The sequence below is a fragment of the Carcharodon carcharias genome, chromosome 30 (assembly GCF_017639515.1).
Source record: "Carcharodon carcharias isolate sCarCar2 chromosome 30, sCarCar2.pri, whole genome shotgun sequence".
NCBI classification, from domain to species: domain Eukaryota; kingdom Metazoa; phylum Chordata; class Chondrichthyes; order Lamniformes; family Lamnidae; genus Carcharodon; species Carcharodon carcharias.
In genome coordinates this window covers 5,061,907-5,083,421 of record NC_054496.1, presented here as the reverse complement: position 1 = coordinate 5,083,421, position 21,515 = coordinate 5,061,907, and the positions used below count along the sequence as shown (strand labels likewise).

The following is a 21,515-nucleotide window of genomic DNA, read 5'->3' as shown; positions in this document are numbered from 1 at the left end:
GCCTGCCATTTCAGGTGGATGTATAAGATGCCATGGTACTATTTTTTGAAGAAGAGCAGGGGAGTTCTTCCCAGTGTTCCGGCCAAAATTTATCCCTCAGTTAACATCACAAAAAATTATCGGTCATTATCACATTGCTGTTTGTGGGCTTGCTGTGCACAAATTAGCTGCTCTGTATCCTACATTAGAACAGTGACTACACTTTACAAGTACTTTATTCACTGTAAAGCCCTTTGAGACATACAGTAATTGTGAAAAGCACTGTTTAAATGCAAGTCTTTTTATTTAATTTTAACCTCCATCAATGAACAAGCCCAAGCTTCTTTCTTGGCTGATATCTGGACTGATTCTCATTGCTCATCTCTGCTGCCCCTAGGACAGTAATATCTCTCCTATTATTAGATGGCCAGAGCAGGGCCACAGATCCTTATGTCACCAAGGGTAAAGAGGGGCAGGACAAAAAACAAGGTGAGTCAAGAGTGGTGACGGGTGACTGAAGCTTGTGGTATGAAAGCCTCTGCTGTAAAACATCGGTAAGGTGTTTTCAGAAGGAGAGAAGGCAGAGGCAGCTAGAAGTTGAACAGTTTTGCTCTCAGACCACAATATGTTGTGATGAGTCTTGATGTAACAAGTATCTATGACAATACATTTATAACTCAGGAGGAGTAAGGGAAGAAAGTTCAAAGGAGAACTGCAGTATCATTGAGAAAAAAAAGGGAAGGGTATAACCATCTACTTGGAGGTGTGTATGAACAGCATTAAGGTAATTTTTGTATTGTGTTGAATCCCCCCCCCCACTCTATCACTGACGCTGCTGAGTGATTTTGCATCTGAGTACCAGTCAGCTGCTCCCATCCACTTTTAGAACAGGAGGAGGTCTGGAGTATCCTTGGTTGGACTGGGATGTCCTCTCCCCTCTTTCACTGTCACAATGTTCCCTCTCTCCACCAACCCACTCCCCCAACTCTCAGTCACAATGTTCCATCATCTCCCCTCCTGACACTCACCAACACAACATCCTCTCCTGACCTCCTCAGTGCCACTCCCTGAGCAACCCCCACTCACCATCGGGTGCCCTCCTGATCTCTCCTCAACTCTCTTTTTCACACCCCCCACCCCACTCACCGTCACAATGTCCTTTTGATGTCCTGACCCCCTGATTTCTCTCCCCCCCCCCCCCCCCCCCCCCCCACCCCCCCAACCCCACTCACAGCTCAGTGTCCCTCCCCAGTTTGCTCTAACTCTGTCGTCTCCTATGCACGATGTGCGTTAACTGTGGAAAGATACTGTCAGCTGATCCATTCAGCAACAGCTCAATTTTAAAATTCTCACCTTTGTGTTCAGATCCCTCCATCACTTCACCTTCTCTCTCCTCCTTCCGCCACAACCCTTCAAGATCTCTGTTTCCTCCAGTTCTGGCTTCTTGACCATCCAGATTTTAATGGCTTCACTGCTAGTGGCCGTGCCTTTGGCTGTTGAGGTCCGAAGCAGCACTGAAGCAGCGTGTGTCCGTATGCAGCAAGACCTAGACTATGTTCAGGTTTGGGTTGATAAGCGACAAGTAACATTTGCGCCACACAAGTACCAGGCATTGACCATCTCCAACTAAAGAGAATCTAGCCATCATCCCATGACATTCAATGGCATTACCATCACTGAATACCCCCCCACACCCCCAACCATATCAACATCTTGGGGCTTACCATTGACCAGAAACTGAACTGGACTCACCGTATAAATACTGTGGCTACAAGAACAGGTCAGAGACTGGGAATTCTGCAGAGACTAACTCATCTTCTGATTCCATAAAGCCTGTCCACCATCTACAAGGCACAAGTCAGGAGTGTGATGGAATACGCCCCACTTGCCTGGATGAGTGCAGCTCCAACAACACTTGAGAAGCTCAGCACCATCCAGGACAAAGCAGCCCACTTGATTGGTACCCCATCCACCACCTTAAATGTTCACTCCCCCCACCACCAACACAGTAGTAGCAGTCTGTGCATCTACAAGGTGCACTGCAGGAACTCACCAAGGCTCTTTAGACAGCACCTTCCAAACCCGCGACCTCTACCACCTAGAAAGATAAGGGAAGCAGGTACATGGGAACACCACCGTCTTTAAGCTCCCCTCCAAGCCACTCACCATCCTGACTTGGAAAAATAGCGTCGTTCTTTCACTGTCGCTGGGTCAAAACCCTGGAATTCCCTCCCTAACAGCACTGTGGGTGTACCTACACCACATGGACTGCAGCAGTTTGAGAAGGCAGCTCACCACCACCTTCTCCAGGGCAATTAGGGATGGGCAATATATGCTGGCATAGCCAGTGACACCCACATCCCATGAACCAATAAACAAAAAGCCCTGGAATTCCCTCCCTAAATCTCTCTGCTTCTCTACCTCCTCATTTAAGTAGTTCCTTAAAACCTATCTCTTTGATCAACCTTTTGGATATCCTGTCCTGATATCTCCTTATGAGGCTGTCAAATTTTATCTGACAAAGTTCCTGTGAAGAGCCTTGGGCAATTTTACTATGTTAAAGATGCTGTAAGTACAGGGTGTAGTTGTGGACCACAGGAGAGAAAACAGAACTGACAAAATAAACAAACTGGTGTAAATATAAAATATAGTAACTGCGAGATTCCAGTCATTACACATCTATCTCTTTGTAATGTTTAGAATTAAATAGCTGTTTGTTTAAGGATTGAAGAACAGTTTGATAAAGCCCTGATCTTTGAAAATCCTTGCCTTCCCAGAGCGTGTCGAGCGAATTCCTTGGATCGCTCCAGAGTGTGTCCAAAATGTTAACAAGTTAAGTCTGGGTGCTGACAAGTGGAGCTTTGGGACAACCGTACTGGAAATATGCTGCAATGGAGAAGTTCCACTGAAGGAGCGAACACTGTCGGAGGTAAATCACAATCTGAGCTTGTGGACACTGTCGGAGGTAAATCACAATCTGAGCTAGCAAAGTAAAGAGGACAAAAATTCTCCTGAATTGATCATCTGTAGAAAGGTTGGTCAGTAGTGGTCAGTGCAGCAGTGTACTGGGACACAGTGGCTGGAAGAGTCAGGGTTAAAGCTGCAATCTCCTCCCATACAGTGAACCATTGCTGGATTATCTCTGGGGTGGGTAGGGCAAAAGATTAAGGTGTTTCCTTTAAGTAAGAATGAGGAGTTGGAGATGGACTATATGAAGACGAGGAAAGGATGGAAATTTGAAGCAAATTAATAGAATTTTCCAGTTAGTTTCCAACATACCATTTATCTCCTTAACTGCTTGCTGCACCTGCATGCTTGCTTTCAGTGATTGGTGTACAAGTATACTCAGGTCCCTTAGATTGGAAAATGTTGATGTACATTCTCCATTTAAATAATACTCTGCCATTCTGTTTCTCCTACCAAAGTGGATAACTTCATTTAATACTGCATCTGCCATGTATTTGCCCACTCACTCAACCTGTCTAAATCGCCTTCAAGCCTCTTAACCCCCTCCTCGTCGCTCACATTCCCACCTAGTTTTGTGTTGTCAGCAAGCTTGGAAATATTACATTTGGTTCCCTCACCCAAATCATTGATATAGATTGTGATTAGCTGGGGCCCAAGCATTTATCCTTGAGGCACCCCACTAGTCACTGCCTGCCACTGTAGAAAAGACCCATTTATTCCTCCTCTGTTTCCTGCTTGCTAACCATTACTCAACCCATGCCAGTATATTACCCCCAATCCCATGTGCTTTAATTTTACACACTAACCACTTATGTGGGATTTCATCAAAGGCTTTTTGAAAATTCAAATACACCACATCCTCCTTTGTAAATTGTGAAATGTTCAGTTGCTCATCACCCCCACCCCCCAAGCAGCAGTTTTTTGTGGGGGAGAGTGTTCCAGGTTAATTTACTTACCCTAAAATTTGGAGTGCTTGACTGCATCATCAGTTCTGTTAGTGGAGGCTGAGCCTGATTTGTTCCTAGTGGAAAACCTTCCAGGAAATCAGCCAGTCTTCAGGATAGCTGCCAACAGCAAGTTCACCCAGCCTAAGATAGATGTATGTCCATGCCTTTCAGCTCAAACCTGTTTGCTTCCTTCTATATTTCTGTCCTTTGAGTTCCTCTTTTGTTTGCCACATACCAGTTTCTAATTCTGAGGACTGTCTGGTTCCCCATCTCCATCAGCCTCTTACTATACACTCTCAGCTCAGATGCTGGGAGGTGAGGGTGTCAGGGAGAGATTCTGCAATGATAATTTCCCCACTCCCTCCCTCTCCCGGGTGTAGGAGATGCTTAATCCAGCAGCCAAGCTCGGACCTGACTGTTTCCAGTATTTTCTGTTTTTATTTCAGACTGAAGCTTATTAGGTTAAAAGGATGTTTACCTGGTAGATCTGTAATCATCCTGACCAGCCTCTGATTTTAGATTGGAGTAATAAATTGTAAGCGTTAAAATGCCGTTTTCTGATTTTTTTTTTGAACAGAAAAAGAGGTTTTACGAGATGAAAGGGAAACTTCCGGAACCCTCCTGTAAAGAACTTGCTGACCTGAACAGCCAATGCCACAGCTACGAGGCAAACCAACGGCCATCTTTCCGGACAATTCTACGGGAACTCACAATGCTACAGCAGCAAAGTAAGGCACCTGGCCCTATGACTGCTTCCTTAATGTGGCTGAGTTAGTGGAGTTTGGGGTGGGCCGCTCTGCCAGGGCCAAAGTGCGCCTGGCCTGGTCAGTCAGGGTCTCCCCATCTCCATGTCTGTGGGATGTTTGGCAAAGTGAGCACTGACTTGCTGAGTGTTTCCAGTACTTTCTGCTCCTGTTTGAGAGGCTGGGTTTAACTATTGCACACCTGCTAAATTCCTGCTCTGAGTTCAAACCAACCAGACACAGAAAAATCTATGGCTGAATTAAAGAAATTATTCACATAAATCGCGTGATCAGGCAGAATGGCTTTCCAGATATAATGCTGAAGGTGGAAAGCCTATAGGAAGACTGTGATCTGGGATTATTGTCTTTTCTGGATGAATAGATGGGCGATTGAAAAAATAGTTAATGGATAAAATAGTCATTGCATATTAATAACTCTGCAAAAAAAAGCTTTGTTTAGGGGGTGTCACTATGATGTAGAGCAGCCTTTGCTGTGGGGATCAGTTTGCTACTCTGTGCACTGAGCAGGACTTGTGGATCAAAACAGGAATTATCAGAGTGAGAATGAATTGGAAAGGATTTGCTCAGAATGGGAAAGGTTACATGCAAATTTTGGTCTAACTACACTTGGTTTTGTTATTTTTGTATATGGGGGAGACATGAGAATATTGCCACGGTGAATTTTTATATTTTGTTCACCTATGTTGGCAATTGTGTTCTGCCCCATGCTGCTTGCTGCTGATCCAGATTCCCAGTTCTAATGTTTAATGGCTTTCTGACTCTTAGATCCAGATATTTCTTGTGAAAATTCAGTGCCAGCTGTCTCAGACCCCACTGTCTTCCAAAAACGCTACTTGAAGAAAGTCCGAGACCTTGGAGAGGTGAGATTGCTTGCACCTGGCATCCTCCTATTTGTTGGTAAATACTGTGTGTCATGCTGGATAACTGATGAGGGGACCCTGGCCCTGGTGTTGCATTTGTCTGTATAAGCTGGCTGCAATAATGTACAAATTCTGACAAAGGAGGTGTATTGACTTTGTGAATGTTATATTCATTCATATCTTGGTCCAGTTATAGAGCAGAGTCGGTCTGGGATCAGTGCTTCTGTCTTTCAGCATAACGTGTGATTCTGTCTAGAACAGAAACTGGCACAAAGTCAATTCTAATTGTCTCTTTCACATGTGAATTTTGTGCTTATTGAAGAACGTCAATAGTGGGGTGATGTGGATTACTCTCCAATTTGAGTACCCAGTGTCAGCTTCAAGTGCCCCAAGGTCAGGTGGAGTGAATTCTGATGTGGAGTTAAGCTCCTTTGACTCTTCCCCCACCAGTGTGCCCCAGCTTGAGCAGCGCTGCCCCTACTGTACCATTCAACATTTGTTCTATTTCTTACACCAGCCACCCCATAGCCTGTTTGAGGGACATAATTAATCTTGAGCGCTGTTAGGGAGCATTATGTTCTTTGGGATTTGTATCTACTGCAATTGGGTTGAGAACGCAGGGAAATGATTTCACAAAGGACCTATATAATCAGGAGACCAGGAGATTTTACCCCATGTCTAGGCTGATACCAATGCAGATGCGAATGACCAGTGTCTAATTTGTCCAAAAATTGTGAAGAAAGGTTCTTATATCAAAGCACAATGATGATGACTTGTGCTTAGTCGACTGATGTGTTGACCATGTATTGGCTGCATGGTCTTTTCCTGTTTGTCATTGTGCGTAACTCCATATGTTTCAGGCCATCAGTGGGTCAGCACACTCTTAAACAAGACTTCAAAGAAAAATATCTAACACCACCTCTTGGCCATCCTCACATGAGGTGTTTCAGCCCTTAGATAAGTGAATCCCTGTAAAAGATCCTTGTGATCTGAGCCTGTCATATTGGCGGTAGTTGACAGGGCAAGGAAGGTCTGAAGGATCTGGCTGAGTGGCCATCACATCTGAACTGATCTGTCACAACCCAAACACATGGACAGTCAATAGGTCTGGCTAGGTAGCAGTAACCAACAGCAAGATCACCCGAGATGACCTGGTAGTGAGAAATTTAGAGCTGAGGCTGCTCAGAGGAGCAGTGATGTCTCAGCCAGCAATGCTTCTCTGCTCCTTCCTCCTATTGAGCTCTAGTTGGCTGGGAGCTGGTGATTACCCACTGTTTCAGCAGGAGGAACCTGATCCTGAGCTTTATAGAAATGGCTAACTTCATTGGAGTCACTTTATGGGACCTGCCGTTGGGCTCAGAGCCTTTGGGCTATAACAGGAACAGGTTTCCATTCCTGGTCACTCCAATGAGACCTGCTCCATTTTTTGTGTGGCCACACATCTGTCCGTGTGTGGGGATGTTGGATGTGGCCAGGCTTATGGTTGTGACACCCACCCTGGACAAATACCTTGCCAAGGTATCTGGCCTGATGAAGAAAGAATGGTTGTTGAGAAGATATCAGATGACAAATGTCTGGGGAGCAATGTGGAAGAGATTGGACCGAGAAAGCAATATTTTAAACTTAAATAACTTGCTTTTGTTTTAGGGTCATTTTGGCAAGGTGGGTCTGTACATTTATGACCCATTTAATGATGGCACAGGGGAAGTTGTGGCAGTGAAATCATTGAAGTCAGAATGTAGCGAAGAACTCCATACAAGCTGGACACGGGAGATCGAGATTCTGAAAACATTGTATCACGACAACATCGTCAAGTACAAAGGCAGCAGCAGTGAGCAAGGTAACAATGGGAGCCTGGAGTGCCAGCAGGTATTCCCACTCGGCGTTAAACTCACCACCGGCTTAATAAGTGATCTGACTGTCCATGATGCAGAGAAAAGCCTCCAGAGTAGATAAGGGCTACATTCCTAATGTTGTAACCTATGCTGGCCGGAAACCTTCAACAGTCTGCCCCTAAAGGAAGAACAAACAGACTTGCTTTTATAGAGTATCTTTAACATTCCAAAGTACCTCACAGTCGTTTGAATTATAATTACTTGTTATGCTGGGAAATACAGTTAATTTGAACATAGCAAGATCCCACACATGATGAATAAACAGTTAATTTGTTTTGGTGATGTCGATTGAAGGAGGAATGTTGTCCAGATCCTGGGAGAAAGGGAGTGGAAGAATTAAAAAGGAAAGGCAAGGCCGAGATAAATAAAACTCAGTGACAGAAATAAACAGGAGCTAAAGCAGAGAGGAAGTCATTTAAAAGCATCCCATATAAAACAAATAGAGTGTACCAGTGGGAGGCAGTAATTGAGAACAGTGTGATCAAATGGTGGCAGAAGTGTGTTGTATGTGGGACATTTAGAAAACTGCGTATGACACAGGGTAAGGAAACCCAAAAACCGTCTGTTGACCAAAAAGCTCAAGAAGAAGGTTATGGCTTTAAATGGAACTGAAAAGAACATGGCTTATTATGTGTTTCTGCCTCTCCTGTCTTCAGGGTATGAAGCTGCAGGATCAATCCAGGTGTTTGCTTACAAGTGTTGAAAGGGGCAACTGAGATCTCAAAAAAAGAGACCCTGCAAAGGTAGAACTTCACAGGAGACAGTCAGAGACTAGATTAAGAGCAAAAGAGCTGCAAATAGGCCTGAGGGAAGGGAAGAACAGTCAGTAGTCAGTATTGACAAAGGAAGTATTGACAAAGGAAGAAGCGAGCTGCATGACCTTCCTGAGTAGAGTACACTCCATTTACTTGCAATGCTTTGCTACATCAAAGTCCCCATGTTGCTGCAAGTTGTTGTTATTAACCGAGACAAATCCAATCTTTAGGCTAAATGTTTACCTTTGCTGTGTTCCCAGGAGGTCAGATCGTACAGCTGATCATGGAGTACCTGCCCCTGGGCAGTCTGAGGGATTACCTCCCAAAACACAATATAGGACTTGGGCAGCTTCTGTTGTTTGCCAAGCAGATTTGCCAGGTAAAAATGCATACCAGATTTTTTTTTTGCTTTTTGAGTAGGTTAGTTAAATATCCTAAATTGTTCCATACTTAGTGCTGTCTTGGTGCTTGTGTGTTGCATTATGTTGATATACTGTTTTGTTTAGCCTGCTGTGTCATTAATGTAGACTCCAGGAAATGGTACCAGGGAATTGCTTGCCAGAGAGGATTGAGGAGAAACTCCACAATATTTAACTGAAACCTACACTGTTCACTGAAATCTCCATTGTTCAATCCCAACCTGTTAGCCCCAGTAGGTAACATTACTATCATTCCAGCAGCAGCACAGGAACGCGAGTGTGATACCAAGTATGTTAGAATAGAGGCCTCGCAATCAGGCCTCACTTTCTAAAGCTAGTGGACAGGTCTTTGACCCTTATTCTTTGTGTCTTTCATTCAGGGCATGTCCTACCTACAGTCCCAGCGTTACGTGCACCGTGACCTGGCTGCAAGAAATGTACTTGTGGAAAATGAGAATGTGGTGAAGATTGGAGACTTTGGGCTTGCCAAGGCGATCCCGGAACACCAGGACTATTACCGAGTGAAGGATGATGGAGACAGCCCTGTGTTCTGGTGAGTTCCTGCATAGCAGCCATGGGGCAGTTCTAACAGGGTGCGAATGCGAGTGACTGCTCCCAGGGCAAATGCCCAGCTCTCCCCATTCTTCATGGTGAGATTTGGCAGGTGACACAGGGGAATGTGAATGACAGCTAAGCTCAATCCTGATGTATGCGTCTGTTCACCAAACCCAAAGTGAGAAGGTAAAGAGAGCTGTGTGTTTTGATGGCCTATGTTAATGGCTGAGTGTAGGTGTAACTCAGGGACCCCTATTTATGCTCTCGTGTCTTGCTCCAGGTATGCTGTTGACTGTCTCAAGGAAGGAAAATTCAATTTTGCCTCTGATGTTTGGTCATTTGGAGTCACGTTATACGAGCTTCTAACATTCTGTGAAGCCCGCCAGAGTCCACCAGCGGTAAGTCTTCTGTCCCCCGCACTTCCTCCACCAATTCTGTACAAGTTCAAACACTTCAAATCATCTTTGTTTAAAGAAATCCCATCTGAGTTCTTTTACTCTCCCAGTGCCCCTTTGCCTGTTCCCTATACGAGTGATGTGATCAGGTGCCATTTGTCCTGTGGGATTGGGGCTTTCTGAATGATGGAGACAAGCGATTGTTATCCCATCAGTGGGCTGGATTCAGAACCAGCACCTCGTTGGGGAAAAGGCCCGTGTCAAACCCACGGCGCCACTAGCTGGCCCATTTCCTGTGATAACTGTGAAGGATCCAGGACCAGCCAGAACCATTCGCTACAGAAAGGTGTCTATGACCCTGCTTGAGTTTTCCCCATGACTGTGGCAGAGAGCGACATCCAGGTGCCACTGTGTATTGTACAGTTGTATTGTTGCCCCTCTCTCCCTCTGTGCACTCTGCCACACCATCTCATGTAGTGTAGCTGGCATACTTGCTGTGGCTGTTTCCTGCTCAGGATTCAGTTTGAAAGGGCCCATATAATTTTGAGCTTTTGAGGTGAAGTCTCTGACTTATTTAGGTATTTTCAACCATTCTTCTTAGAAATTTATTGAGATGATTGGAGTGACGCATGGACAGATGACCGTGGTACGACTGATTGATCTGCTGGAAAGGGGACAGCGCTTGCCTTGCCCGAAATCCTGTCCCTTAGAGGTAAGAACAGAAATTTCAGGCGAACAACTACTTTTAAAATGAATCTCCAGTTATTGGAACAGTGTTTCCATTCCTGATAAGTTGGCTCTCCCCCGTGCCTCAGATGGTAAATATTCAGGGTCACTCAGCTTCCTGATTATTTTCTTCCTGAGCCAACATGAGCTGATGGCCTGCTTTCTTAGGTTACAGGCAGGCTGAGGAGAGACAAAAGCAAAATACTGCGGGTGGTGGAAACCTGAAACAAAAACAGAAAATGCTGGAAAAACTTAGCTGGTCTAACAGCATCTGTGAAGAGAAAAAAGTTAACGTTTCGAGTTGGTATGACTCTTCAGTTATTAACTCTTTTCTTTTCTCTCCAAAGTTGCTGTTAGACCTGCTGAGTTTTTTCAGCAGGTTCTGTTCTTGTTTCAGGAGTTTACTGTTTAAGGTACTGGACTGGAATCTGTCACCGCTGCCCAACCTAGAACTGAAATCCCTTGACTGTCACTCTAGTGAATGGCTTCTGCAAGCATGATCAGGCCTCGAAATCCTTCCTAACATTTCAGCCCAGTTAATCCCTGACACTTGGGTTTGAATTTACTCATACCGGCTTGTCAGCATTTTGAGAGTTGGTAGTTTGGACCCAAAGTACAAAAGTGCCCATAATTGGCACTGAATTAGGAAAATGGGTGCAGGATTAGGCCATTTGGCCTGTCAAGCCAGCTCCACCATTATAGCGTAATCATGGCTGATAATCTAGCTCTCTGCCATTTTTCCCCCTATCCTTATATCCCAGATTGTCATTAGTATGCAGAAATCTGAGCTGGCAGATCTGTCAGAGTGACACTAGCAGTTCTACAGCCGGCATTAACGTAGCTATGAATTGGTTGTATTGCCAAGGTTGCTGATCCTGATTGATATTTAGTGACTCGTACTGCAGAATGACTGATGGGTCCGAGAAGAATCAGGATGGCCTTACTGATGGCAACTCTGCGCCAAGGTTAACTTGCAGCTAGGGAGGCTGTGCAATAATAGGTTCTATCTTCATAAGAGGAAAGGGAAGAAGAGATAACTGGCAGTAAATGAGTGTTCTTTAATAGGTCCCACCCAAGCATTAGCTTTGGGGAAGAAAATGCTTGACATTTTCTTAGCTGTTTAATGATGTGTAAAGCTCACTCTCCTTTCCTCTCTCCCTCTTTCCCCAGGTTTACCATCTGATGAACAAGTGTTGGGAATCTGATCCAACTCAACGCCCCACTTTTCAGGAGCTGATTCCATTCTTTCAGAGGCTTTATGAAAGATATAAAAAGATTGAAACTTCAAACATTCTGCAGAAGTTATAAAACGCCAATTTCCCCAGACTAATCTAATTCTATCTTTATCTTTCCCCCTTTTTTTTGGGTGACATTCTCAAAATGCTGCAGAATTAATCGGCAATAACTGAATGATCTGCAGTTTTCAATTTGACCACCTTTCTGTGGTCACATCTAGTGTTGCCTCGCCAAGCCCTGCTCCCTCTCCATCTCTCTTTCTCCTTGTGTTTCTTTCCTTGCACTTTTAATATGCATTTCGTGATATGACATCTTGAAGCACTTCACAGCTAATTTAAGTACTTTGTAAAGAGTCCATCACTGTGTAGACAGAGGTTTTTTTTCTGCACAGCAAGCTCCTGCAAACAGCAATGAGATAAATGAGCCGATACTCTGGATTTCATGGACAGGGGATGGATGTTGCCCAGGATGCGAGCAGAGCTTCCCTGAGAGTCTTCAAACTGTCTAAACGGGCAAAGCCTTGGTTCAATGTCTCATCCTTAAGACAATATCTCTGGTATCCTGTCTGCATCATTGATGTGCAATCAAAATCTTGAAGAATGGAAACCAAAAGACGTGACAGAGAAAAAGATATTTGGTGAAGGTTCACTAATTAACTCCTTCCTCACATATAGTCTTGTGAGTTTGAGTTTTTTCTGAAATAGGGATAATCAAATATATATATATATGTAGAGACTCATCCTCCGCTTTGCATTTCATAACTGCCGTAGTATACTCCATGCAGAATGGCTATGGCTTTTCAGATCGTTTAGTCAGAATAAATTACAACTCTCCCCCTGTGAAGGATGCCTCTTTGCACCTGTGAGACTCTGACCTCTTGATGAAGCTTAAATCAGATATAAATTTACTCTAATCTACTCGCTACAATGATGGCTCTGATTACAGCAATGTTTTTTTCATAATGACTTTGAAAATCCAGTGATGTCCTGTCCAGGAACAGTCTGGATGTTTTACTGTTGTATTGTTTTAGCATTGCAGATTTTTGGGTCTTGTTACTAAGTGCCAAGACCTGTGCGTTTTGCACATTTATGGTTTATTAAACAGCTTTTTTTATTCATTCATTCATGGGATGTGGGCTTCACTGGCAAGTCACAGTATTATTCCCCCTGCAACTTAAAATAGAGCAAGTGACAGCTCAGCACTTCAGTCCAAGGTGAGATACTCGGAGCTGTACTTCCGACTGAAGCTAGGGAGATGGGTAAACTTTGTTAGTGTGTCAAACCATAACTGCCAGTGTTATCAGCAGCACTGTACCAAATGTATGTTATCTTCTGTGTATTTTATGATGCCTAGTGATGAGTGGAGGCTGGGGAGAAGTTGCTGATCCAAAATACTCTGCTTTCACCTTGCAGGTTTGAGCAGGCAGTAGTGGACCAGTCTCCTTCTAAGTTTCTGACTGCCGTTTGTACAATTGACAGAGATGTTCATGCATGCACTGTCCCACCGCATCCTTTCTGTTGGTATTCAGACATTTTATATCTGGTGATAGTGAAATTTGAGGATGCAGATGACAGTCTTCACAAAATGTTTTTGGTGCCACAATTAAAGTGATGGTTACGCATGTGGAATTGCGGAGTTAACATGATGTAACTAATGTTTAAAACTTAAAACACCAGGATCCACTCGAGGGGAACTGCTTGGAAGGAGTTAATGAGCTCAGTAATAGCATTGAGCTGCATTAATATAATTGATACACATTTAAAATGATCTTCAGGTCCAGATATATTTCTGCTTATCTTTCAATGTCCTTGCTCCATCAGACTCACTAATTCTTACCAAAGCAGTTTTCCCATTGAGCAGTTTTCAATTTTTTTAAACTGGCTCCTGACCAAGGATCTGTTCGTTTGTTCATTCCTCTGGGTGTTGGGACTGCTCAGACTTTGGATGTGATGTCAAGTCTTCAGACAGTGCGGATTTCAATGAAGTTGTCATGGTGACTGACTTTGCCAACCTCCAGGAGTAAGCTCATCACTTTAAAGCACCCTGAGCCACTTGGAATGATTACACAAAGCCAGACACTTTCCTGGACCCTGTCTCAGCTGGTTTGATTTGACACCGTGGGAAAAGACAAATGAGGAGAAGGGACAAGTACATAACTAGAGTGTGGCCCTCACGGCTAATCATTTTACAAGAACCCAACTCCAAACTTTGAGTGTTGATCCAGCTGCTGATGTTTACCTGTTTCACCTTGTCCAAGACGCCTTCTGTGCTGAGATGTGAAAAAAGCAAATGCTGTGTGACTGCACTTTGGATTAGAGTTAATAGAGCAAACCCTGAGCCCACATTATTAACCTTCCACCTTTAAGGAGCACAGTGTAGGACAGTTTCCAACACTCACCAACCATCCATGATCATGGTGAGTTTGCTGAGTTGTTGCTGAAATGAGTGGGAGTGAGAAACTGACTTTATCTCTCCAGCCTAGCAAACCGGGAAACTCTGTTCATACTGAGACACACGCACAGGTCTGCGCCAAATTACTTGCATCACTATGTCGCTGAACGGAAACTCAATTCAGGCAAGAAAACCTGAACTGAAGAGGACTTTGATGGTTTGAACTGCACTAAAGTTATATATAAAACACCAAAAAAAACTCAAATTTTATGGGAGTTTTAAAAAATTATCTTCGCGGTTATATATACTGATTGTGATTGTCAATGATGGGGATAAAGTATACTATGTTCTCTCATTTGCACAAGAATACATGGCCAATTTACTGTTGATATAGTATTATCGTAAGTTCACAGTGATAGGCAGACTTACTCTATTTTGGTGTGTGTCTCTCTATAGACTCGCGTACGTATTTGCACTTTCTAGACAGGTTCAGGCAAGATTGAACTCTGTGCCTGTCTCACTTTCTGTCTGTCAAGAAAGCATTTTCCTTCAGGTCGGCAACAATGACTTAATTGTCCAGGAATGTGTTTGAAAATATTATTAGTGTGTTTCTGTCAGTCAGTATGTTAGGTGGCGTCTGAAGTCCTCTATTAACCTCATCCTTTATCTGTTTCACTCATGGAGTTGCATCTCCCTTTCCCTGCACCACCTATTTATTCATAACTGAACTGCATTGATATTCATTTAATTTGACGGATTGCATTAAATGAGTAGTGCCATTTATGCTTTTGAATGAGAAGATTCATACCTTAGCAGCAAAACTCGCTTTTTTAAAGCCTGATTGTACCCCACTAGTCCCATCCCCTCTGGTGTTACATTAGATGGATCAGCAGCTGTGGGGACAAATCTAGTTCAAACATTGGAGATCTCACGTTTGTCCTTCTTTCTACGTGTCTGTCCATGGACGTTTGTGCTTGTGCCAGCTTCACTTCTGCATCGTGATTTGTCGGCTCAGCAGATGGGGAAAGAATTTTTTTTAGTCACATGAGCATCTCCTCTCCACACTCTGCTTGTCCTTTCCATAACATGTAAAACTAACATCAGGCCACCTCCCTCTGCCCCCACCCCAGCCAAATCTTTGGGCTATGCCTTGCACTTTTGGAAAGCAGTTGTCTTTCATTAATTTTTTAATACTTAAATGCTCATTTTTAATTGCACAAGTAGGGAATGGATTCCACATATGCCAAACATCTAATCAGTTGGATGTTAAAGATGGACTGTGGAGTGGGTTATTTTCTTGTACTATTGGACATGACACAAGTGTTTATCGTAGGTTAAATTGTTTCCAATAATTAAGGGAAAATGGGACTTAAATCCATTTTGTTTGGACTATATGTAAATATTTCTTTGCCACGCTTTTGAAATAAGCATAAATTCACTTTTTTCCTGCAATTTTATATTTTATTTTGATAATTTGAGTGTGTAATATCCCAGCATCTGTAATTCTTTCCTGAAGTAATAAACTGTTTCATTCTATTGTCTGTTCTGCAGCAGTTTGTGTCCAATCCAATGAGAAAGGAGGTACTGTTGGACCTGGTTCTTGGGAATGAGGTGGGCCGCGTAGATCAAGTGACAGTAGGAGAACATTTAGGTGACAGCGATCATTGAATCGTAAGGTTTAGGATGACTATGGAAAAGGACAAAGTTCCATCTGAAGTAAGAATAATTAACTGGCAGAAAGCCAGCTTCAATGGGGTAAGAGCGGATCTGGGCCGAATAAATTGGAGCCAAAAGTTGGCAGGAAAAACAATAGCTAAACAATGGGCTACCTTCAAAGAAGGGATAATTTGGCACAGTTAAGGTATATTCCTCAAAAGGAATAGTTGGGCAAACAAATCCAGAGCTTCCTGGATGATAAAGGAGATAGAAATTAAGATAAAGAAGAAACAGTGTATTTATGACAGGTGTCAGGTAGAAAATACAATTGAGAACCAGGCTGAATACAGTGGGGAAGCGAAAAAATAAACAAGAGAAGCAAAGAGGGAGTATGAAAAGAGACTGGCAGCTAACATAAAAAGAAATTTCAAAGCCTTCTATAGGCAGATAAATAGTAAAAGGGTGGCAAAAAGAGTAGGGCTGCTTAGTGACCAAAAAGGGGATTTACACTGGAGGCAGAGGACGTAGCTGAGGTATTAAATGAATACTTTGCATCTGTCTTTACCAAGGAAGAAGACGCTATCCAGGCCAGGGTGAAAGAGGAGGAAATTCAGTCACTGGAAGAGTTTAAAATTGGATAGGCTGTCTACTTAAAAGTTGACAAGGCACTGGGACCGATGAGATGCATCCAAGGATACCGAGGGAAGTGAAAGTGGAAATTGCAGAGACGCTGGCCATAATTTTATGTCATCTTTAGACTTGGGTGGTGCCAGAGGACTGAAGAATTGCAAACAGTACACCCTTGTTCAAAAAAGGGGGTAAGGATAAGCCCAGCAGGTACAGACCAGTCAGTTTAAGTTGAGTGGTGGGGTTACCTCTAGAAACAAAATTCAGTACAGTATTAATCATCATGGACTAATGCAGGTTAATTAAGGAGATTTCTTAAGGGAAAATCATATTTGACTAACATGCTTGAGTATTTTGAAGAGGTAACAGAGCGGGCTGACGAAGGCAGTGTGTTGATGTGGTGTAGATGGACTTCCAAAAAAGCATTTGATAGAATGCCACACAACAGACTTGTGAGAAAAGTTATGGTTCATGGAATAAAAGGGGCAGTCGCAAAATGGAATTGGCCGAGTGGCAGGAAACAGGAATGGTTAATTGATGTTTTTTGGCCTGGAGGAAAATTTGTCGTGGAGTTCCCCAGGGATCCATATTGGGAACCTTGCTTTTCTTAATGTATTTAATGATCTAAACCTTGGTGTACAGGGAACAATTTTAAAAGTTGCAGATGGTACAAAACTTGGAAGCATTATAAATAGTGAGGAGGACAGTGCAGAACTTCAAAAGGACATAGATGAATTGGTGGAATGGGCGGACAAGTGGCCAATGATGTTCAATTTGGAGAAATGTGAAGTGATTCGTTTTAGTAGGAAGAACATGGAGAGACAATATAAAATAAAGGATACAACTGTAAAGCGGGTGCAGGAGCAGAAGGGCCTGGGTGTATATGTGTCGTTAAAGGTAGGATAGGTTAAGAAAGCTGTTAATGAAACATAATGTATCCTAGACTTTATTGATAGGAGAATAGAGTACAAGGGCCAAGGAGGTTATCTTGAACTTATATAGACCTCAGCTGGAGTATTGCATTCAGTTCTGGGCACCATATTTCAGGAAGGGGTGAAGCCATTCGAGCGTGTGCAGAAAAGATTCACGAGAATGGTTCCGGGGATGAGGAACTTCCATTATGAAGACAGATTGGAGAACTTGGGACTGTTTTCCTTGGAGAAAAGGCTGAGAGGAGATTTGACAGAGGTATTCAAAATCACGAGGGGTCTGGACAGAGTAGATAGAGAGAATCTGTTCTGAAAGGATCGAGAACGAGAGGGCACAGATTTAGAGTAATTAGTTAAAAAAACATAGGCGATTTGAGAGAAAAAATTCACACAGCAACTGGTTAGTGTCTGGAATACACTGCCTGTGTGTGTCGTGGAGGTTCAATTGAGGTTTTCAAGAGGGGATTAGATGATTATTTGAAAAGAAACAATCTGCAGGGTTACGGGGGAATGGCACTAGGTGAGTTGCTCATTCGATGAGCTGGTGGTGCTGACACATTAGGCTAAATGGCCTCCTGTGTTGTAACAATTCTGAGAATCTGTCTGTTTTTCTTTGTTTATTGTCTCCTGACCTGAGGCTGATGGAGGATAAGTGTAACAATGATTTTTTTTTTTTTACCCCCCAAGGCTCAGTTCATAACTGTGGAACTGAGTTTCATCTCCAGTCTGCGTGAGATTAACTAACCACAGGCAGGTTGCCAGTATAATTGGCCTCAAAATATAGAGATTAAGGAGGTAGATCACTCTGGATTCTCTCTCAAGTCGCTAGTGAATGACCCCAGGTGGAAAATGCATTTAAAGAAAAACATTCTGGGGATACAGGCTTTGCTGGCAAGGGCAGCATTTATTACCCACTCCTAGTTGCCCTTGAGAAGGTGGCAGGGAGGCCTTTGCCTTGATCCCTTCCATTTCTTACAGTGAAGATATTCTTGGTGAGGTCTGTGCCAGACACTTTGTTAAACACTCAGACTCAGATGTTTACAGCACAAGGAGGCCATTCAGCCCATTGTGTCCATGCTGATCAACAAAGATTTGACTACACTAATCCCATTTTCCAGCACTTGGCCCATAGCCTTGGAGGCTATGACAAAGCAAGTATCTAAATACTTCTTAAATGTTAGGAGAGTTTCTGACTCAACCATCCTTTCAGATAGTGAGGTTCAGACTCCCACCACCCTCTGGGTGAAAAAAAATTCTCCTCAGCTCCCCTCTTACCTTAACTCTGCCCCCTGGTTATTGACCCCTCTACTAATGGAAAAAGTGCTTTCCTATCCACCCTATCCATGTCCCTCATAACCTTATGCACCTCTATCAGGTCCCCTCTCAATCTTCGTTGTTCCAAGGAAAACAACCTCAGCCTTTGCAAACTTTCCTCATAGCTCAGACCCTCCAGCCCAGACAGCATCCTGATAAATCTCCTCTGCACCCTCTCCAGTGCAATCTCATCCTTCCTATAATATGGTGACCAGGATTGCACGCAGTACTCCAGTTGTGGCCTAACCAGCATTTTATACAGTTCCAGCATAACCTCCCTGCTCTTGTATTCTACATCTCAGCTAATAAAGGCGAGTATCCCATATGCCATCTTAACCACTTTGTCTACCTGCCCTTCAGGGGTCTGTGGATATGCAGACCAATGTCCCACTGATCTTCAGTATTTTCCAGGGTCCTACCATTCATAGTGTAATCCCTTGCCTTGTTAGCCCTCCATCCAAATAATTTATATAAATTGTAAAGAGTTGAGACCCCAGCACTGATTCCTGTGGTATACCACTCGGCACATCCTACCAACCAGAAAATGACCCATTGATGCCTACTGTTTCCTGCTAGCTAGCCAATCTTCTATCTATGCAATATGTTATCCCCTACACCATCAGCTTTTATTTTCTGCAATAACCTTTGAAACATAGAAAATAGAAGCAGGAGTAGGTAATTTGGCCGTTTGAGCCTGCTCCACCATTCAATATGATCATGGCTGATTTTCTATCTCAATATTATACTTCCACCGTCTCCCAATACCCTTTGATGCCTTTAGAGTCCAGAAATCTATCTATTTCCTTCTTAAATATATTCAGTGACTTGGCTTCGACAGCCTTCTGTGGTAGAGAATTCCACAGGTTCTCCCCATCTCAGTCCTAAATGGTCTACCCCATATGCTGAGATTGTGACCCCTTGTTCTAGATCCCCCAGCCAGAGGAAACATCCCTGCATCCAGTCTTTATGGGAACATATTTGCCCTGTACTCTCGCTATTTCTTCCTTGAATACCTCCCACTGCTCTGACACAGTTTTATCTGCAAGTAGCTGCTCCTAGTTCACTTGGGCCAAATCATATCTCATCTTAGTAAAATTAACCTTTCCCCAGTTTAGAACTCTTATTCCCAGCCCAACCTTACCCTTTTCCATAACTATCCTAAATCTAACTGAGCAATGGTCACTATCTCCAAAATGCTCCACTACTGATATGCCTTCCACCTGCCCAGGCTCATTTCCGAATATTAGGTCCAGAACTGTCCCCTCCCTTGTTGGGCTTTCAACGCACTGGCTAAAAAGTTTCTCCTGGATGCAACTTAAGAATTTTGCTCCCTCCCTACCTTGCACACTAAAACTATCCCAATTAATATTTGTGTAGGTAAAATCCCCTATTACTGCCTTATTATTATTCCACTTCTCTGAAATTTGATTACATATTTGATCCTCTATCTCTCCCTGACTGTCAGGGGCCTATAGCACACACCCAACAGCGTGTTTGCCCCTTTTGTGTTTTTTACTTCTACCCATATGGCCTCATTTGATGATCCTTCCTCATCTCTACCCAAACCGCTTCTATATCCTGGTTTCCTTAACTTTGGCCATCCCTCTCTATTGTGCTGTCACCTTCAATTAATAGAACCACCCCTCCATCTTTTCCTAACTTCTATCCTTAAGAGTCACATACCCTTCAATATTTAGGTCCCAATCTATGCCATCCTGCAGCTATGTCTGTGAATTGGCTATTAGGTCGTACTTATTGATCTCTATTTGCACGATCAGTTCATCTGTTTCGTTTCGAATGCTACCTGCATTCAGATACAGAGCCTTAAGTTTGACCTTTTATAAGCTTTACTGTAACCTCTAGCCTTAGCTGCTGATGTACTCTTAGACTTTTACTCTCTGTCCTTCCTGTCATGGTCTGTTTATCATTTCCCATACTAATACCTTCCTCTCTTCCTTTGTATCTACTCTTTGATATACCACATCTTCCCACATTTGATCCCTTGCCCCCACTATTTAGTTTAAGACCCTCTCTACTTCCCTAGTTATGTGGTTTGCAAGAACACTGGTCCCAGCCTGGTTCAGGTGTAGACCGTCCCAACGGTATAGCCCCTAATTTCCCCTGTACTGGTGCCAGTGTCCCACAAACCGGAACCCAATTCTCCCATACCAGTCCTTGAGCGCCATATTCAGCTCTCTAATTTTATGTAACCTATGCCAATTTGCATGTGGCTCAGGTAATAATCCACCTTTGAGGTTCTGCTTTTTAATTTAGTGCCTAGCTCCTCATATTCTCAATGCTAAAGCTCTTTCCTAATTCTACCAAAGTTGTTGGTACCTACATGGACCACGACAATTGGATTCTCCCCATCCCACTGCAAGTTCCACTCCAGCCTGAGTAGATATTGTGAACCCTGGCACCGAGCAGGCAACAGCCATCTGGACTCTCACCATGGTCAGTTTGCTCCACCCTGCAGCCCCCCCCGCTTTCATCCAAACAAGCTGACAACCTCAAACCTATTGGACAATTGCAGAGGCTGACACTCCTGTCAGCTGGGTCACTCGTAGTCACACTCTACTGTCCCTGACCGCTGACCAAATCAAAAGTTTCTGTCCCAAGTGATGTGACTGCCTCCTGGTACAAAGCATCCAGGTAACTTACCCCCTCCATGATGTGTTGCAGTGTCTCCAGCTCAATGACTGAGCCGATGCTCCTCAAGCTGCAACCACTTAGTGCAGACGTGTTTGCCCTGGATCACACCAGCGTCCAGGAGCTCCCATATGCTGCAGCCTCAACACATCACCTGTTATGCCATCCTTAATGTGTTTTAATTAATTGCATAATTATATTCACTTGTTTATGTTGCTTTTTTATTTATTTTATTAACTTCACCACCAGTTTGTATACAATTTTAAACTTTAGGTCTGGAACAGACCTTAGCTACTTACCAGATACTCATCAAACAGCTCCTTTCCCATAGATCAGTTATGATCTTATTGAATGGCGGAGCAGTCTCGAGGGGCCGAGTGACCTACTCCTGCTCCTAATTGGAATGTTTTTATGTAATTCCTACAGGCTGAGAAAATTCCTACAGCCTGTT

At 43.4% G+C, this 21,515-nt stretch overlaps 1 protein-coding gene across 2 annotated transcripts in view; it reads left to right on the top strand.

Annotated features, from left to right (window-relative positions):
* The window catches only part of tyk2 (tyrosine kinase 2), an 88,359-nt gene extending 72,934 nt beyond the window's left edge, over positions 1–15,425 (top strand). For both annotated transcript variants that reach the window (XM_041177002.1, XM_041177000.1), the window contains 9 exons: positions 2,757–2,908; positions 4,471–4,621; positions 5,423–5,517; positions 7,165–7,357; positions 8,428–8,546; positions 8,967–9,139; positions 9,422–9,539; positions 10,138–10,248; positions 11,433–15,425. In XM_041177002.1, the coding sequence (XP_041032936.1) occupies positions 2,757–2,908; positions 4,471–4,621; positions 5,423–5,517; positions 7,165–7,357; positions 8,428–8,546; positions 8,967–9,139; positions 9,422–9,539; positions 10,138–10,248; positions 11,433–11,570 (1,250 nt within the window). In that variant the 3' untranslated portion in view covers positions 11,571–15,425. The remainder of the gene's footprint in view (positions 1–2,756; positions 2,909–4,470; positions 4,622–5,422; positions 5,518–7,164; positions 7,358–8,427; positions 8,547–8,966; positions 9,140–9,421; positions 9,540–10,137; positions 10,249–11,432) is intronic.
* Positions 15,426–21,515: the final 6,090 nt, after the last annotated feature.